The 17,638-nt window shown below is 45.7% G+C and overlaps 1 protein-coding gene across 2 annotated transcripts in view; it reads right to left on the bottom strand.

Moving 5' to 3' along the window:
* The window catches only part of LOC120825384 (alpha-1,6-mannosylglycoprotein 6-beta-N-acetylglucosaminyltransferase B), a 90,735-nt gene that overhangs the window by 38,800 nt on the left and 34,297 nt on the right, over positions 1-17,638 (bottom strand). For both annotated transcript variants that reach the window (XM_078080272.1, XM_040186986.2), the window contains 5 exons: positions 15,291-15,447; positions 7,071-7,180; positions 3,789-3,865; positions 3,368-3,547; positions 832-996 (listed from right to left, as the gene is read on the bottom strand). In XM_078080272.1, the coding sequence (XP_077936398.1) occupies positions 832-996; positions 3,368-3,547; positions 3,789-3,865; positions 7,071-7,180; positions 15,291-15,447 (689 nt within the window). The remainder of the gene's footprint in view (positions 1-831; positions 997-3,367; positions 3,548-3,788; positions 3,866-7,070; positions 7,181-15,290; positions 15,448-17,638) is intronic.

Below are 17,638 nucleotides of genomic sequence, written 5' to 3'. Positions count from 1 at the left end.
GTGAAAGATTACATGCGGAAAATGTGTTTATTAGACTCAAAGATTTTATTACAAATTGCTTTTACAAATATTTAGAGAATCCTTTAAAGTTCAGTCTTATTTCTAACTCTTTTCTATCTTTAACCAAATTGCCTTCACAGGCATCTCTGCTTTCAAGTCTTTTGTTCCCTTTCTAATCCCCCAATCATTTCCTAAATCCAGATTCTAGAATACCTTCCCACCATTTATCTGCCTCTCGTCCGTCCCTTTTCCTTTTATTCTTCAAACTCCAGCTCTGTCGCACACTCATGCATTTCATCACGATCACAATAGTTTGCAATCATTTCTCAACCTTTTAAACATTTTCTTTGATCTATTCCTGCTTCTCTTCCTTTCTGTTTGCCCACACTAAGCCTCTGGCACGCATGGTTGCTAGCAGGAAGAACGCTGCACAGCTGTGCAAACCGCCACGAAAATGAGGACTGTTTAACAGTTGGATAACGCGATAAATTCTTATTTTCAAAAACGAAGCTTTGGAAACGGTTACAAAAAGACACCAGAGCAGTCAGACCTCAGACATCCTGTCATTACCTCCTCTATGATTTTAGTCCCATCACCATTCAAAGTGAGAACCCTCCAGACGCGTCAAAGAAATCTACTTGAGTGGGAAACGGTGGTGGCCCTGCCTTGGATCTTTGAATTCAAATGATTTTAGCTGACCTGGAATCCCCCATTTAAGGGTTAGACATTTGTCTTTAAGTATTGTACTGCTATCCTGGTCTTCTTCCCGTAGTTTTTCTTTTTAATAGACGTGCAATCTCCTTACCCCCTCACCCCCACTCCATTTCTCACCTTCTTCTGGTCCCTCCAACGTTGCTCCAGCGTTGCATCCAGGCGGTTGGCGGCCATCGCCCACTGCTGCGCGAGGCGGCGGATCCTGCGCTTCATGAAGCTGAGGGACTCCTTCCCGGCCCCGACCTGGTCCAGCAGTACAGACAGGTCCGTGCGGAAGGCGGCCTGGGAAGTGAATGGATTCAAGTTGTCAGAATGTAGCAATCGGGCCAAACGGGTTCCACAGTCAATTTCAATTTAGCAGCAGCAATACGGACGAGACCTTCTCCTATTTTTACACAAGTATGACAGAGTCCTATGAGAACGATGTTCACGTGACCGTTTGTTTTACTACAGTATTCAGAGGCTGGCTTCAGTGGCTCCACTCAAATAAAAGCTTTGTAGTACAGACAGTAAAGTTTTGTCCTGTGAGAACAACTTTGGCTCAGCCTGGTTTGTGAGCGGGATACAGGAAGATTCTAATCCACAGTTGGGTAATTTGGGTCACAGGATAAGGTGGAGATATCAGTCTTCAGTTGGGGTGACATTTTGAAAACCCGCCTGAAAAATTCACTGCCACCAAAAATAAAGTGCAAATAAAGGCGAGGTTAACCCATACACACCAGCGCACAGCGCGCACACGTCACGATTGCGTTTTGATCCAAAACACTCTGCAGAAAGGCTGAGCAGGCCACTGTAACTTGAACTATGTCCTTTCCATTTAATAAACCTCTAAACCCATATTTATTATCACTGTGAAGACCCAGAGGACACCGGCATCAGCAGTGGTAGTTCCCCAAAGGGTTTCCCTTTGTAAAAAAAAGAAAAGGTGCTGGTGTTTTTGTGTGTGTGGCGCTGCATCGTGCTACAGTCACACTGCGTGTTAGTTTGTCTCTGTAAGGAATTCGAGGAGGGATGCGTATATCAGGCCGATATATCAGCGGCTGATAATGGCAAATGTTAATTACTGTTTATTATGAAGACAGTTAAACTGTTGGTGATAAAATCTCAGCCCCAAATATATAACGTCAAGTTGCTTCTGCACAGTCCAATATAGTCGGTGGCCGTATGCACCTTAAAGTTGGTTTATTGTTCACCAAACACTCTCTCACCTTCGGGAATACACAAACAGCTTCTGACCTTTTTAAAAAAAGCATAAATGGAAATTTACAGTTATCTCATCTTTTTTTGTTATTGTTATCAACTTAAAAGCAGTCCATAACGCGCATACTTGAATTCAAGTATTATTCCATCATTTCAAAGTTAATGTTTAGTTAAATAAAAAGTTGAAGAAAACAATGAGGAGGATTAAGCCTTTTTTAATTAGAAGAAGGGTCGTATGAAGGTGAACTTTTATGTAGCGGTGACGGCAGACTGCTCCTAAAACACAAGTCTTTTGAACAAAAGGACTGAGAGTTCTTCTCTTCTCCCACTTGCTCCTCTGGATCTGTTTCTGACGACTTAATGACCACATTCAATCCCTCTTAAATCCTGATTTTTTTGTCTCTCTTATTACAGGCTGCTAACAAAAAATGGTTTCCAAGGAGAGCAAGATTCAATATGTTGGTATAATGTTTTATTCATCTCCTAACGGTTTTTTACTTCACACTTCTCAAGTGGTTGGTCTAAAATTTGCAAATCTGTAGTATTTTTTTTATTTTTACCCGTGATGCACTGGAAAAGAATCCTGAGCCAAAGCAGCATCCACAAATCATCACTAGTTGCAAAAAGGAGTCATTTATTAAATTCATTCTTAAATACGCAACAGCTACATGAGAAAAATCCGAACAGGGTTAAATGCAACAAGAGCTACTCCAAATAACCAGCCGCACTATTTAACCCTCATTTCAAAACTCACAGTATGAATCTGAAGGAACTGCCTTGATCCCAAAATGAATTGTTCAACCGTAGGGTTTTGACATAACCTTTGTTAGTGGGAACGCATTGTAAGTTGTAATTCTAAGCTGGTTAGTTAATTTGATGTGGTATTTTTAATCAAACAAAGGTGAAAGGAAAGGGATCCGTCATCATAAAAACACAAATTGGGAGCCGTGCATTATTTTACCAGAGCAGCTGTTCCTCCCCTGTCTTTGCAACAGTTTCAACCTTTAATTTAAACCGGACTAAATGAGAGTTCTTTTACCTGAAAGATGCTATTATTGTGTAGGTTTAAATGAATAACTTGTTGAACATTACTGTAGTAGGCATTGGTAATGCAACCAAGTTAAGTAGTTGCTAGATGCTGCTTCTCTGGTGCATCAAAGCCATATTGATGCTACGTTGAAGGGCCAACCAAAATCCGTTATGTTTTTACCGTACATCTTTACTGTCAAGTGGTAGCCTTCACCCACTGGGCATGGGGCTGGGAATGAGTGCTCAAAACCTCTCGGGGCATCAGCCAACCTAATCCAGTAGCAATTACTACACATCCCATTCAGCCCGGACTGTCTGCCTGTACGCGGCTCTATCAGGGCCAACAGCGCTGGCGTCACGTTAAGCCCTTGCAGAGCACGAGCATCCCTCGCTACATGCTCTCTGACAGATGTGTTCCGCTCACCTGTCTTTTGGGGGCCTTTGGCGGCAGAACATACTGGGTGGGCGGGCTGCTTTGATTCCTCCAGGCCAGCGGGGGACAGAACCACTCCACCTCGCTGAGGTAGACGAGGAAGGAGCAGTCTGAGCCGTCGACACCGTAGAAGGCGTAGCAGGGGTCCGAAGTCCAACGTGCACGCATCCACTGGACGAATATAGAGGACACAGGAAGTGCATGAACCAACCGAGTATAAAGGATTTTATTTAACAGCAGTTTCAGTCCCCCGGGGCTTTGCACGGAGGATGTAAAACTCATATTAAACAATCATATTAAAGCTCTTTTCCTAGTCACACCATGTGTCACCTCCCGAGAAATATAGTTAGTTTGAAGTGGCTAGTCAGAGATGAACGGTCTAATGGGTTTTAAATAACAGATGGACACTCACATCTACTTTCCCCGGGCACTCAGGAAAGCGGGGGTCTCTGGGTACTTCACACTGGCTGGACGTCCCATCTCTCACTGCTGAGAAAACACAGTGAGTGAAATTCAAGTATTAGTAAGAAAACGTGCGTTTTTTGTCGGCTTAACACACCAGGATCCACTCCTTATTTTGAGCTGCACGATGAATCAACATATAACTCCTGTGAGGGAGATAGTTTGCTTCACTCACTATCAGTGCTTCATTAGTCAAGACTTTGCTTTTATACGTTAGTCGCCTTTTGTCATAACAACTAAAATAACAATTCCGAGCGACTAGTATACAATCATGCAGCTCATTTAGCAGCACCGGGTGCACCTTAAAGCCGCAAAATGTTCCTTCCTTCCTTTCTTCATTTCCACAAAGTTACTGCAGACATGAACCTGTCCGACCCACAGCCTCCCCCCTCGGAAACGCCAGGTTACAGAGTAACCTGCACTCTGCACTCCCCCTTTCAACCATTTTATGGTGACATTGGCTTCCTTCATCATCATTACAATCACTGCTCTCAGCGTCCGCCATATGCACCATAAATCCCTGTGGTTTCCCATTCGCAACATCGCGCTGGTATCCGCTCCGCTGCAGTGCACAGCATTCACTGGGCCTGACACTCGCAACCCCCCCCCTCCCCCCACCCCGCTGCTGCCAACCGTCCAACGGTTACGCCGGCAAATCCGTCCGCTCGCTTAGGCTACACTCACTGCATTAATTGCTCCACCGGCTTAAGTAACTGCTGCTGATGTGAGGGGGAAGAAAGGAGGAGAGGGACAGAGACAGAGATGAACAAGATTGGAATGACGTCGTCCAAGAAGAAATAAAGGTCCAGGTTGAATGTCTCATTGTTTTTCTGTCTTTCTATTCCTTTCTCTCCCGGGCCAATAAATCTGCCTTCTCCCTTAGCTTCCGTTTGTTTTCATTTGCCTAATGAAAGTGAGACATTTCTCCACATAAGTCTTCCCCGGGGGGCTTCTCTCCAATCGACTGCAAACACACAGCGAGACGCACGCCGCTTTCAAATATGATTACAGCAGCAACCGTGGTGGGAACAATTGGAAATGTGGTCAACTAACTAGATAAAAACTTGACTGCTGTCATTGCAAGGCAAAAAATAAAAGCCTCCTTGGTGCTTGAGGAGAAGGATATTCTAATCACGTCCTCTCTCTCTGTGTCCCTGTCTGCTGTCGTTCTCCCTCGCACACGCCTGACCACGAGATAAAAAAAGCGCCACTGAGCCGTATGAAAATAAAAGTCTGCCGGCAGAGTTTCAATTCATCTGTGATTAGAGAAAGCAGCGGGGTTTTCATTATGCCGCGTGCCGTCAGTCCCTGCGGACGCGGTGGGGAGGAACAAAAGGAGATGTGACACTCATTTATTCTTATGTAAAGAGTTGGGCAATTATACTCGAGAGAAAAGTGAGGGAGGACAACAAGGAGTAAAGAATGATCATAATGTGGGTTGTAATATTTGCGTGTGCATAACATTTTTGTTTTGATTAATAAATGTGGGAGAGCGAGACAAGAGCAAACGGCAGGGGTGGAGGGAGGCAATAAAGGGATGATGAGCTATGCAGAGATGACCTCAGAGTCCCACATGTAAAACACAACAGTGCTGCCAGAGAAGACATCCAGAACAAATGAAGTCAATCTATCTAACTACAGGCTTTTACGAGTGCAACTCTCAGACGTCAATGTTTTCAGATTTGTGGTTGGTCTTTTTGAGCAAATTAAAGAGTAGAATAAATCCCCAAAACACATTTTGCACTTCAGGGTCCCTTGTTCAGATGTCTGAAATGATAAGATCTTCTCACGTTTCGTTGAAATATAAAATATGTAAATATCCTTTTAGGAATTAGGAAGTTTATTAGGGTCTAAGTGCGACAATCAGGGCTGTAGTGGAGGGTAAACGCACGTAAACGCTGTTTACGCACCTATTGAATTTTGGAAATAGCGTTTACGCACCTCTAAGTGGCGTTTAGGGACCTCAAAGTTTCCTGCGCCTTGTATTCTTCCGTTGGAAAAATCCGAAATAAACTTGGTGTAATTTTAAAACAGCTAAGACTACGTTTCCTATTGTTGAACATATAAACGCCGTAGCCTGAAACATGTTCATCTGCGCTGTATTACGGTCTGTGAGCATCCAATCAGTGCCTCAGTGCAGCCTCGTTGCGGGCGGAACGACCGACGGAGGGGGGGGTGGGGGGGGGAGTAGTCGCGCGCTCTGTGTTCGCTGGTCGTGCACGGTAAAAGAAAAACGCCTGGTGACGCGTAGATTAGAAAACAAGTCAGTTCTCAATGTGAAAAAAAACATGCTGAGTGTTCCTTTAACTTATGTTGTCAGTGTAATTGACAGGCTGCTTAACTCTTAGCTCTTAGCTCTTAAATTCAACATATTTTTTCAGGCAGTGAGAGGACAGGCAATGATGCAGACAGCACAGGGAGAGGAGAAACATCAGGTCCAATAGAGAGAGAGAAGCACAGAGGAGCCATGAACCCCAGAACACGCGTTCTGGGGTTCATGGCTCCTCTGTGCAAGGCAGGACCTGACGTGGACGACAAGGAGGCCCTCTGGGCACTACTGTAAAAAGGAGATAGTTCTTAATCTGCAATTTTTTTGTGTTGACATACTTTTCTTTACTGTTTTCTTAAATTTAATAAACTACTAACACATGTATTCATTGTCAATGATTGTATATGACTTTTACTGATAAGATAATGCAATATAGCCAGGACAGCCTTACAGAGTCGCGACGCTTTGTGTTGCGTTGCTTCGCATCGCATCGAGGTCTGTATGATCACAAAATTCAGAGTTTACCCACCTCTAATTTTACCACTACAGCACTGGCGACAATGAAAGTCTGCTAACGTGACACAGACAATATTGCCTCTTAGTCAGCATGTGTGCGCACAAATGTGCTCAAATGTTGTGTATTCTCTTCTGTTCTGTTACTAATTCCAATTCTGTTACTGGCAGCGGAGCACGAGCCCAGTCACACTTACAAGTTACAACATTAATGAGGACGAACACTAAAGTAACTTTTCTTCCCTTTGAATGGTTTGTAAGTTTGTAGTACACAAGGCAATCTGTGTTCAGGTGAGTTCTGTGTATCTTTGAACTGATTATTGCTGATAATTCCTTTTTTGTTAGTTGTGTTTTTTGATGTCTTATGCAACCACAATGTAAGTAAAACAAAAAAAGCCTTTTGCACCAATTACAACGATGATGATGATGATGATGATGATGGGTACGTACCTCTTCCCTGCAACATGCTGTTTTGCAGGATCTGCTCCACCCTGTTAGCCATGTTGGAGACGTTCTGAGCGATAGCTTGGATCCTTTCCACCAAGCCGGCGGGTTGAAACCTGCGCACACACACACACACAACACAAGCGTAGAATGAAACACCCAATTGTGTCTCTTGGTTGTCCCTACTTTCTTTTCCCCATCTCACTTGTTCATGGACTCTCCCCTTCTATGCCGTCTCCTCCTCTGCTTCCCCCACCTCCCCTTTCTGACAACTCAACAGATGTACAAGTGTTAGTGGGAGATGCAAATTGTTAGACACTTGGTTGGAGCGTGAAATAGAAAAAGACCTGTGCTGTTAATACTGCTTCCTCTGTGGAGTGAGAGACTTCCCGTTCACTTAGTAAGATGTGTGGGAAACGTTTGTGTGTGTAAGTGTTGTATGCGTTTGCGTCCGCGTGTGTCCTCATTGTAGTTCTGCATATTTCCGAGGCGACTGACTGCATGATTGCACATCACAGAAAACCAAAGCTGCGTATCCACACATGCCCACACGGCTGTGCCCATTACGTCCATTCAAATGACTCGATTTGAGCGTGCAAATTGTGTGTGTGTGTGTGTGTGTGTGCGTGTATTGGGTTGTGTCTGAGTGTGCCTTCCTGTTACTCTGTATTGTCTCATCAGCAGACGGTATTACCGCTCATTAAGGTCAGAAGATGAAACTCAGCATAATAACAAATCATTAGTGATGATGATGATGAGAGTTATTGATTGTGTGTGTGCGTCCGTGTGTGTTTGAGTAAAAGAGGGTGAATATGTACTAAATAACAACAGCAGCTGCATTAAAAATGAACGGCGAGGACGGTTTTCAGTTTTGCAAACTACACATAGGAGACAGCCATCAAGTCATTAAGAGGTATAACTAGTAAGTATAACTAGTAAGCATTGCAATGTGTGTTTGCATCCAGAACAACACGATCACTTCAGTCAAGTTATTGTATATTTGTAAGTTCTTTTCGGCTGTTTCCAAAACAGCACAATTGGCAGAATTGAATATTCAATTAATGAATAATTGTCAAAACTGTACAACCTTTGTTCATTTGGACTCTTGTAGGTCAAAACTAAACTACTAAAAACTACTAGTTACCATGTTACTGCTATGTGACATATCCATGTTTGTCTGAAACGGATTTCATCCATTTGTGTGAAATTGTCATTATTACTATTTGAATTGGAGACAAAAACATGTTTTTTAATAACCGACAGACGTCTACTGAGATATAATGTGCACAGGAATGAGGGCTGGACAAATATCCTGCAAATATAATAGCTGTTTTTTTTTTCATTGCTTTGAAACCAGTTACCCTTAGGGGACAAATAAAATGAGAAAGCAAAATGCGGCTTCAGCCTCGTGGGACACCGCATCCATCAATCCATCCATTCTTCCTACTTATGCTGCTCTGTAGCTGCTGTTGCAGCGAGCTCTGCAAGGCAGCCAACACGTCTTCCTTCATAGACATGTCCATGGTTCCTGGGGATCAACCAGCCACGTGGGATGCATATTCCTTCGGGCAAGACCAGAATACTCTCATAGAAGAGCTTCCAACTCACATGCAAACCCCCCTTTTTTTGACCCCCTTTCATTTAAAAAGGAGCCCGGCCCGCAAGGCTTCACTTTAAAACAATGAAGGGTCTCCCTTACTGCTGCTGCAATGACCAATCGACCGTTTTACAGAGAGCTAAAATACTCAGAACTCATGGAACTGACTTTCTCTAAACCTGAACCACTGTTCTCCCTGCAGAGTAGCTTGGCCACAGACACGGAGGTGGTGTTTGTCATCCCGGCCCCTTCATACCGTAGCTGGGGACCACCAGGAAGGGATCCAACCTCTTGACTTTCACTATGTAGCATCTTTGTCACAGGACGGTTTCTGCATTCTGCACCACACTTGAAGAATACCCCTTTTAAACTTTTGTTAGTGTGTTGATTTAGTGCCACAAATGCCCCCCTCTCACCTGGTAAAAGTCAGCAAGGCGAATATCTCCACAGCGTGAAAAAAACTCTACAAACATGCTCGGTGTGAAAGCAGCACCTGAATGACAGCATCTGACAAAACTAATTCCCTTCCCCCATTGCCGGGGAAGGAAGCAAATACGCAAGATATTACCTTTTATTGTCCTATAATGAAAGCCAGCATTATTATACGCTATGAAATTATATTAAAATCATTATTAAATTGAACACTTCACACAGCTGGAAAGAATTACCGCTACTTTGCCGTCGCTGGGTAAGCGCTGAGTAAACGTTATTACCGTAGAACTCGATCTTCACTGTGACTTTGTCCTCTATGAGCCGCAACCTCCCAATCCCACCTCCAACATCTGCTATCATGTGAAATCATCCCCAGAGATGGACACAGACAGAAGTCATTGAGGCACAGACGAAGGTCGGAGAAATGTATATGAAAAGTCTGAGATGTAACAGAGAGGACTTCACAAGGAGATCCAAAGAGGGGGACGGACATACACATACAGAGACACGGACGCCGCAAGAGTCCAGGAAAACAGGGGAAACGAGGGAGATCACACAGCCACTGAGCCAGTAATGAAGGGGGGTTGTGTTAAGAAAGCAGAAATAATAAAATCAAGACATCTTCAGCTCCTTTGCGCGGAAGCCAAAAGAACCCTGCTAGACTGAAAGATTAAACGATGATTATGATCAAAGAATACAAGCATATACATATTTAATGGCAGCTTCCTCCCTGCTGATGCATGTAGACAGTTGGCTCTCTTACAAATAAGGGGAACAAGACCGAAATGAGGAATAGCAAGGAGGAGACAAAACGAGAGGGAATTCTAGAGGGAGCAGAGACGACAAGAGGAACCCACTGAAGGGAGGTGAACGAGAGGGAGGCCTTAAGAGAAAACCAATGATAGCTACTGGGAGAATTTCTAAGGATACAAAAAGTGTTCTCGTGCTCTCCTTATTCCTCCCTTTGCTTCTTCTCGACGTAATGACCTCATCCTCTTAACGGAAAGGGGAACAGTTCTGACGGCATCACATCAGGCGGAGCCGTCTGGGGCGAGAGACGCATGAGACAAAGCCACGGCATGTCGTTTCTTTCGCCTTCGCTTGCCACGGCCCTGACCCTTTACACCTTTTGGCACGGGGGGTGGAAACATCACGCTTCACTGCTTACCCGTTCACGTAGGCGCACGCTGCGTGGCAACAATTTTTCACATTTAGTGACCTGGCTAATTATGTCCGTTAGCTTTCGTGCTAATGTTAGTAGTGGACACATACAATGAGAAGAACGGTGGCCTGGAGGCTGCAGCAGGGAAGAGAGCCGCCGGTCACATGGGAGAAGGTTTTGCGCTGTAGCTGAATCGCTACAACCTCAACAGCCTGTTCCACACACCGCATCTATATTTTCTAATCACCAGCTGTGATGTTTGTCAAGATTGGGTCGTGACCTGCGACGTGCTGGAGCACGGCGTGGTTTTAAATGACTCAGCCTTTTGGCCGTTCTGTTGATCTCTGGCGGGGCGTTGAACCTTTTAAGTGTTGTCTCCTCCGCTGTGCTGCCTACTTCCAGCAGAAGAGGTGCGGTATGACAGTGACTTGAGCAACGTGGAAGCGAAGGCTGCTTACGGAGGAGGAAAAGGCAAAGCCAAGCCAGGGCAGTGATCTTTGGAGGGCGTAGACGCCTCAGGGGATACTTACCATCTCATCCACAGCACAGCAAAATGGAGTGAAACAACTGTGCATCCTCTGCCCCCTCCGTCTTGTTTTTCAGGCTCCCTCCCTCCATTTTCTGCTCTAACGAGTGGCTGCCCTGTGAGCGAATCACAGGCCGGGGCCTCAGACATCAAGTCCCATTCGTCGCCACGCGGGAGTGTCAGCGCCAATGAAGCTCAAACAGAGATGAGCCTCCCAGTCGCCCAGTGTGTGTGTGTGTGTGTGTGTGTGTGTGTGTGTGTGTGTGTGTGTGTCTTTCTGTGAATGTGTGCCTGACTGGCCTGGATTTGGGATACGTTTTTATAAAGCTCTCTCTTCCCATTTGCCCCCTTTCGCCGCTGGCCAAAATCACACTTTACCACGTCGCTCATATTTCTCACCCTCCCTCCCTCCCTCTCTCTCTCTCTCTCTCTCTTTGTGTGTAAGAGTACAAGAGGAAAATGAAGAGCAAGGTGCGTAAAGGAAGAGCCAGAGCGAAAGAGGATAAAAGTACCAGACAGAGAAAGAATGAGAGGGAGAAACGAGTGATGGAACGGAAATCATTGGAGTAAAGAGAGACTTTGGTCCTCCACGTTCGTGTGTGCATGTGTGTGCGTGTGGCCAATAATTCTGCAGGCTGTGTGCTCGGTCAGGGGTCTGTGCCTTGGTCTCACGCCCAGACTGCTTTTAACAAGTGTTACTTCTGGCGATCTAATGCACGGACACACGCACACTCATTAAACACATTGTTGTGCTTCTTTCGGCGGGGAGCTATCAAAGCACCATCATCGATACCAAAAGCGTGAGTGTGTGTGTGGTGTTTGTTCTTTGCCACTGTTTTTCCTGAGTCGATATCCTTTTCATCCTTTGGCTGCCTGGACTAAAAGTTTTACTCCAGCTATTGAAGATACTTCACACCATCCAAGCCCAAAACAAACGACATTGTCCCTGAAAAATGTGAAATCATTTTGGGGTTTTGTTCTGATTTAGTGATTTAGTTTTGTTCGCAGAGCGCCGCCGCCGAAGAGAACTCGTCAAAGCGTGAGACAAAAGGGATGTGAACCTCTTGTAGCGGCAGCTGATGTGATACGTCTCAGAGCTTGGAGGAGGATGATTTTGGTCTCCGTGGGGAGGTTGATCTTTAGAACCCGTCACAAACGTATGTGATGCTGTTTTTAAAGCTCAATCTAAAAGTAGCAGAGAAAATAATTAATCAGTGTGAACAAAGAAAAACTGCAGCATGAAGCTGATTATTGGTGTTTTAGATAATTGTGTTGGTGTGAGCACAGATAAGACTAAAACATTTATCCATGTTGCTCACTCCTTTCATTTAGTCACTTTTTTGCAGCTAAATATAATAGTTTCCAGATGACGAAGCAACTTCAATGCAATATAAACATTAACATTTTTTCGACAAATGTTCCTTAACTTTAAAGTAACTAAATCAGCATTGCGATCTGTGCTACAATTGTGTGTAATGGGGTGTTGAGCAGAGCCGCAGGCTGCAGGGGATTAAGCCTCGGCCTCTGGAGTGGAAGCCCCCCCCTCTCGCGCCTCTCAGGCTCCACAACTAAACCCTAATAGGATCCCGTTTCCATCGTTCACGCTGTACTTCAACCCCGCAAGACCAATTACGCTATTAAAACATGCAGCGCTCATTCAGTGAATGTGAACATTTGACTTGTTCAGGCTGCTGAAACTCAATTGACATCCTAAACAATCCAAAGATCGCCGTACAGTTGAAAGTCGTTACAGAGCGTTTCATCCAACGTGACTTGAATGCAGCAGAATGTGCGCCGGTTCCTTTGGACAATCATTTAAAAACAATAATCCCTGATAAGTCCCCGGCTGAGTGCTGCTACATTAGAGTTTACCCCGGTGGACAAAAGGGTTGCCTCCCTACGCCTTCGGGTGGTGGGGGGGAAAACTCTGACTGTTGTCTGTGCATATGCACCAAACAGCAGCTCAGAGTATTCAGCCTTTTTGGAGACCCTGAATGGAGTCCTGCATGGGGCTCCAGTAGGGGACCCCATAGTCCTACTGGGAGACTTCAATGCGCATGTGGGCAACGATGGAGATAACTGGAGAGGCGTGATTGGGAGGAATGGCCTCCCTGATCTGAACCCTAGTGGGTGTTTGTTACTGGACTTCTGTGCCAGTCACGGATTGTCCATAACAAACACCATGTTCGAACATAAGGATGTTCATAAGTGTACGTGGTACCACAGCACCCTAGGCCAAAGATCAATGATCGATTTTGTAATCGTATCGTCTGATCTGAGGCCGCATGTTCTGGACACTCGGGTAAAGAGAGGGGCAGAGCTGTCAACTGATCACCATCTGGTTGTGAGCTGGGTCAGACGATGGGGGAAGACTTGCGACAGACCCGGTAAACCCAAGCGTGTAGTGAGGGTGAACTGGGAGCGTCTGGAGGAGGCCCCGGTCCAAAAGATTTTCAACTCACACCTCCGGCGGAGCTTCTCTCACATTCCTGTCGAGGTATGGGACATTGAACAAGAGTGGTGTATGTTCAAAACCTCCATTGCTGAAGCCGCGGCAGTGAGTTGTGGCCTCAAGGTCTTAGGTGCATCAAGGGGCGGTAACCCTCGAACCCTGTGGTGGACACCGGTGGTCAGGGAAGCCGTCCGACTGAAGAAGGAGGCCTTCCGGGTTATGATATCCGGTGGGACTCCGGAGGAAGTTGCAGTATACCAACAGGCTCGAAGGGCAGCAGCCTCTGCCGTGATGGAGGCAAAGCAGCGAGTATGGGAGGAGTTCGGGGTAACTATGGAGAAGGACTTTCGGTCGGCACCAAAGTGCTTCTGGAAGACCATCCGGCACCCCAGGAGGGGGAAACGGGGAACCATCCAAGCTGTGTACAGTAAGGATGGGACCATGTTGACCGCAACTGAGGGGGTTATCGGAACACTTTGGGAAAGGGAAGTTTGGGGTCCCCTGCTGGAGCTGTTGCCCCCGCGACACGACCCCGGATAAGCGGTTGAAAATGGATGGATGGATGGATCCCTGATGATGGTTTGTTTAGGAAAAACTTGTTTTGGAGTAATGATAAAGCATGATCGTGCAAGGCTAATCCTGGTAGACTTTCAACACATTAAGACACATTAATATGTCTTGGAGGTTGACGGCATGGCCATTAAGGGGGCAAACATCACCCACATCAAGCAGTCCTTAATCCATTCATACTGCTTCCTTCCGAGGCAAAAGCTAGACATTGATTCCTGCTACAGTAACACACGCGTGCACCGTCCAGCTTCCAGTCGCAGACAGTCATCTCCTTCAGCGTGGACTCTCCTCCAGAGGGAGTTAAACGGCTCCCGCCACATTAAACAGCCCATTACGAGACATTGATTGCAGTCAACACCAACGCCAGACCGTATTAATCGCTCCATCCTTCTGCTCCGGTGCCGCCGTGCGGATTTGAACCTTAGCGCATTACCGGGGATCATTTAACAAGGTTCGAAGAAGTGAGGCGGATATCTGTCAGTGAGCATCACATCCCCCCCCCCGACCTGCGTTCTGTTAAGTCAGTCCGTTTGAAAATGAAAGTGGAGAAAGAGTGGTGAGAACGGCAGGAACTTACAACAGGCAGGACAAATTGGATGTTTGGGGACAGAGCGGGGCGATTAGAGGAGTCGTCTGATAAAAGCAACCGCAGGAAGGTCACACAAGACGGCAGCGGTTTTAGGGTAATAGGCGTCAATTTCCACAGACGGGGGAAAATCACTCTAGTCTAAGATCAGAGCGAAATAAAATAAGCCGGGGAATAAAAAGAAAAGGACGTGTCTCCAGTCGAGATAGAGCTGATGTGCAGTATAAATGACAATCAGGAATATCTCAAACATGATGGTGGCATTATAGTATTTTATGCTGTAAAGGACATCTTACAAAGCTCCGGCAGCTGCTTTCTGCATTTATCTGAGCTGAGCGAAGAACTCGTGGTCATAAAAGCGTTATCTGTGTCTGTATTATACTTCTCCATTTCTGTAAGAGGACGGAACAATGCCTACCACACTATGCATATCAGTAACTCTCATTCATATTCATTCTCACAACTAATTACAACAAAGATTTGGTGTTTTCAACGAGAATGAAGTACTGGTGCAAATCCACCCAACAGCATAATAACACACCTACTTCACATTGTTCTGTCCCGTTATCAACATTTCAACCCATTCTGACTCCCATCCCAACAGGACAATGCCTTTACCCATAACGTGAGAGCTCTGATTAACTGGAATGAAAGTCACTTTACTTTACTGTGTTTTGTGTGAAAATAATCATAACAAACACAGCATTTAGAAAAGTAAACATGTCTAAAAATGAATCCCTTGGGCCTTAAAGGAGAGCATTAAGGTGGGAATGTATTAAAATGATTGCCAGATCAAGTCCCACTTCACTCGGTTACATCTGCAGAGACTGATAAGAGTAAATCAAATTTTCGTGATCATCAAAACCAGTTGGACGCACTATTGACTTGGAAGCCGGCGTACCTGTTGATGGCGGAGCTGAGCTCATCCAGGCGCCGCGCGTCGGCGGTGTTGCTGCTGCTGTTGTCCAGCTTGGACAGGCTGTCCATCCTCTTTAGAATCACCTCCAGCATGTCACTGATCTTCCTCAGGACGCCGCGGGACTCCACGCCTCCCAGCACTGCGGAGCGCAGAGACACATGGGGGGAGGGACGGGAGATGAATGAAAAGCACGTAACAAACCAGCAGAACAGCATGCACATTAATCGAGGCCGCGGCTCTCTTCTGGCTCGCCATCTTCTGGCCCCTATTTTTTGGACGTTGCTCTTGTTTTGGACAACTGTGTGTGTGCATTTCACTGTAAAGCAGATCCAAAGAGAATTCCCTTCTGTCTCGTGCCAAAAAAGGCAAGAGTCCTCTATTAGATTTGTAGGAAAACACTCGGCATCCATCTTCCATCTGTGTTGAACAGCAGTGCTCTGCCAGCTTAAGACGGTGTTATGATTGTGAAGATAGACGGTTCCTCTGAAATGAAATCAACCCACACAATCAGGTTATGATTTCCCAAACTTCCCTCAGCATTGAATAAGTTCTCTTCAATATTGAGAGTTTTTTTGTCGCAAAGGCGCGTGTAAAGCAACGGCACATTGAACGTGCGATATGTGACACAAGCTGACAGTTCCTTAAAGGAAAAGCAGAGAGAAAAAAATAAACATTTTAAGTTTGAGAAATAAAAGCCCCACTGTAACACTGCTTTAACCTCATGAGAGCAGCTCTTCTTCACATGAGCCCGTCTACAACTACACACCACGAGTCCCCAGTGTGAGTACCTCCGTATTGAACCCGTCTATCTAAGGCCTGATCTCGCCCTTCCTCTGCCTCTTCCAGCAGCGCTGCATTCTGTTCTCTGGTTATAAACATTTTGTTCATGGTCTGATGCCATGACTACGGGCTTACCTTCATAGAATAACTTCCAGGAAGACTGTGACTTATGAAAAGCCAGGAACTCATTAGACAGAGGCACTCGTGTTTTTTTTTTTCCTCTCTTTCCCTCCCCGTCTGTGTGGTGGCCGTTTTCCACCAGCACAGCAGAGCAGTGTGTGTGCAGAGAGATATATACATCACTGACCACCACAAAGGAAGAGTGACTCATAGAACATGGGCGCGGACAGTGAGGGAGACTTTAATGAAGTCCTCACCGAAATATGAAAGAGCAGAATCTTACGAGTTAACAATCGCTGGTGAGAATGAGTTGAACGGAAGATTGTGGCTCAGATAGCAGCGGATGGCAACTACCTTTGAGCAAGACTCTATTGTTACCCTTCAATGAGTCCTGTACACTAGCAAGGGCGCCTTCTGTCCGACATTTTGGAACATGAGAATGATGGGGAAACACTAATGATAACAAGCGTGGCTGTTATTTCAACACATGAGTCTCACATGAAAACATCCTTTTTTAAACTTTTAAAACTGAGAAAAGTTTTGTTTATTTCTCTTTTTTTGTGCCTGCGACCTTTGAAATAGAGTCTATCCACAGCTGGGCGGTCTGCGCGGGCTACTGACTGCATGAGCGGGCTGAAGCTCAAGGCCATCGCTCTGCAGCGCGGCAACGCCGTCTGTGCAGAAGCGTGTCCGCGCGGCGTTTCCCCTCCAGGTAAACACTGCTGCCTCTGTCACACCTGTTGCAGTTTTTCCCTGTTTGCATCTCAGTCACCACCAATGTGACGGACGCCAAACCCAAGGTGAATAATAAATCCATACACAGTCAAACAGTTTAACCCTAATCAAATAGTGCCTAAAGGGAGTTCAATTTGGTGGCATCGAATATAAATGTAAGCGGTACGGGAAATAAGGCACACGCAGGTCAGAGTGTGTTCTTCTTGACGGGGCACATATTGACACTGCAAAAACCTGGATTACGCTGTCCGACCACTCTGTCAAACCTGGTGTCTGCTGCTCGACAGGTAATTACAGCCGATGGGCCGCTGCGGTGCAAGGTCATTGTCTGCCTCCGTCTCCCCAGCAGCCCAATCCTAAAGTTCAGTGGCTTATCCCCTCAGCGATGGATGCGTTCGTCTCACACCGGCAGTTTCATGTCCTTTGTCGTGATGGATCGCGGCGTCAGAGTGAGCCGGCGGGTCGCTCTGGCGACATCTTTGTGATGACGGGCAATATTCCAATATTCCATGTTATAGGACAGAGCACATTGAAGCAATGCTGAGAAAACATTTATTATGTGGGTTGAACAAATAGCGGCGTGTTTGATATTCAGCATTTCTCCCGGAAATTAATGTTCTTCGCAAAACCTCTAACAAATAAATTTCGATGACCCAAAGAACACCCGCTTTTAAAGTTTGTTTATTTTGCAAAAA

This window comes from Gasterosteus aculeatus, chromosome 9 (genome assembly GCF_964276395.1).
Source record: "Gasterosteus aculeatus chromosome 9, fGasAcu3.hap1.1, whole genome shotgun sequence".
Classification (NCBI taxonomy): domain Eukaryota; kingdom Metazoa; phylum Chordata; class Actinopteri; order Perciformes; family Gasterosteidae; genus Gasterosteus; species Gasterosteus aculeatus.
This window is presented reverse-complemented; position numbering and strand designations above follow the sequence as displayed.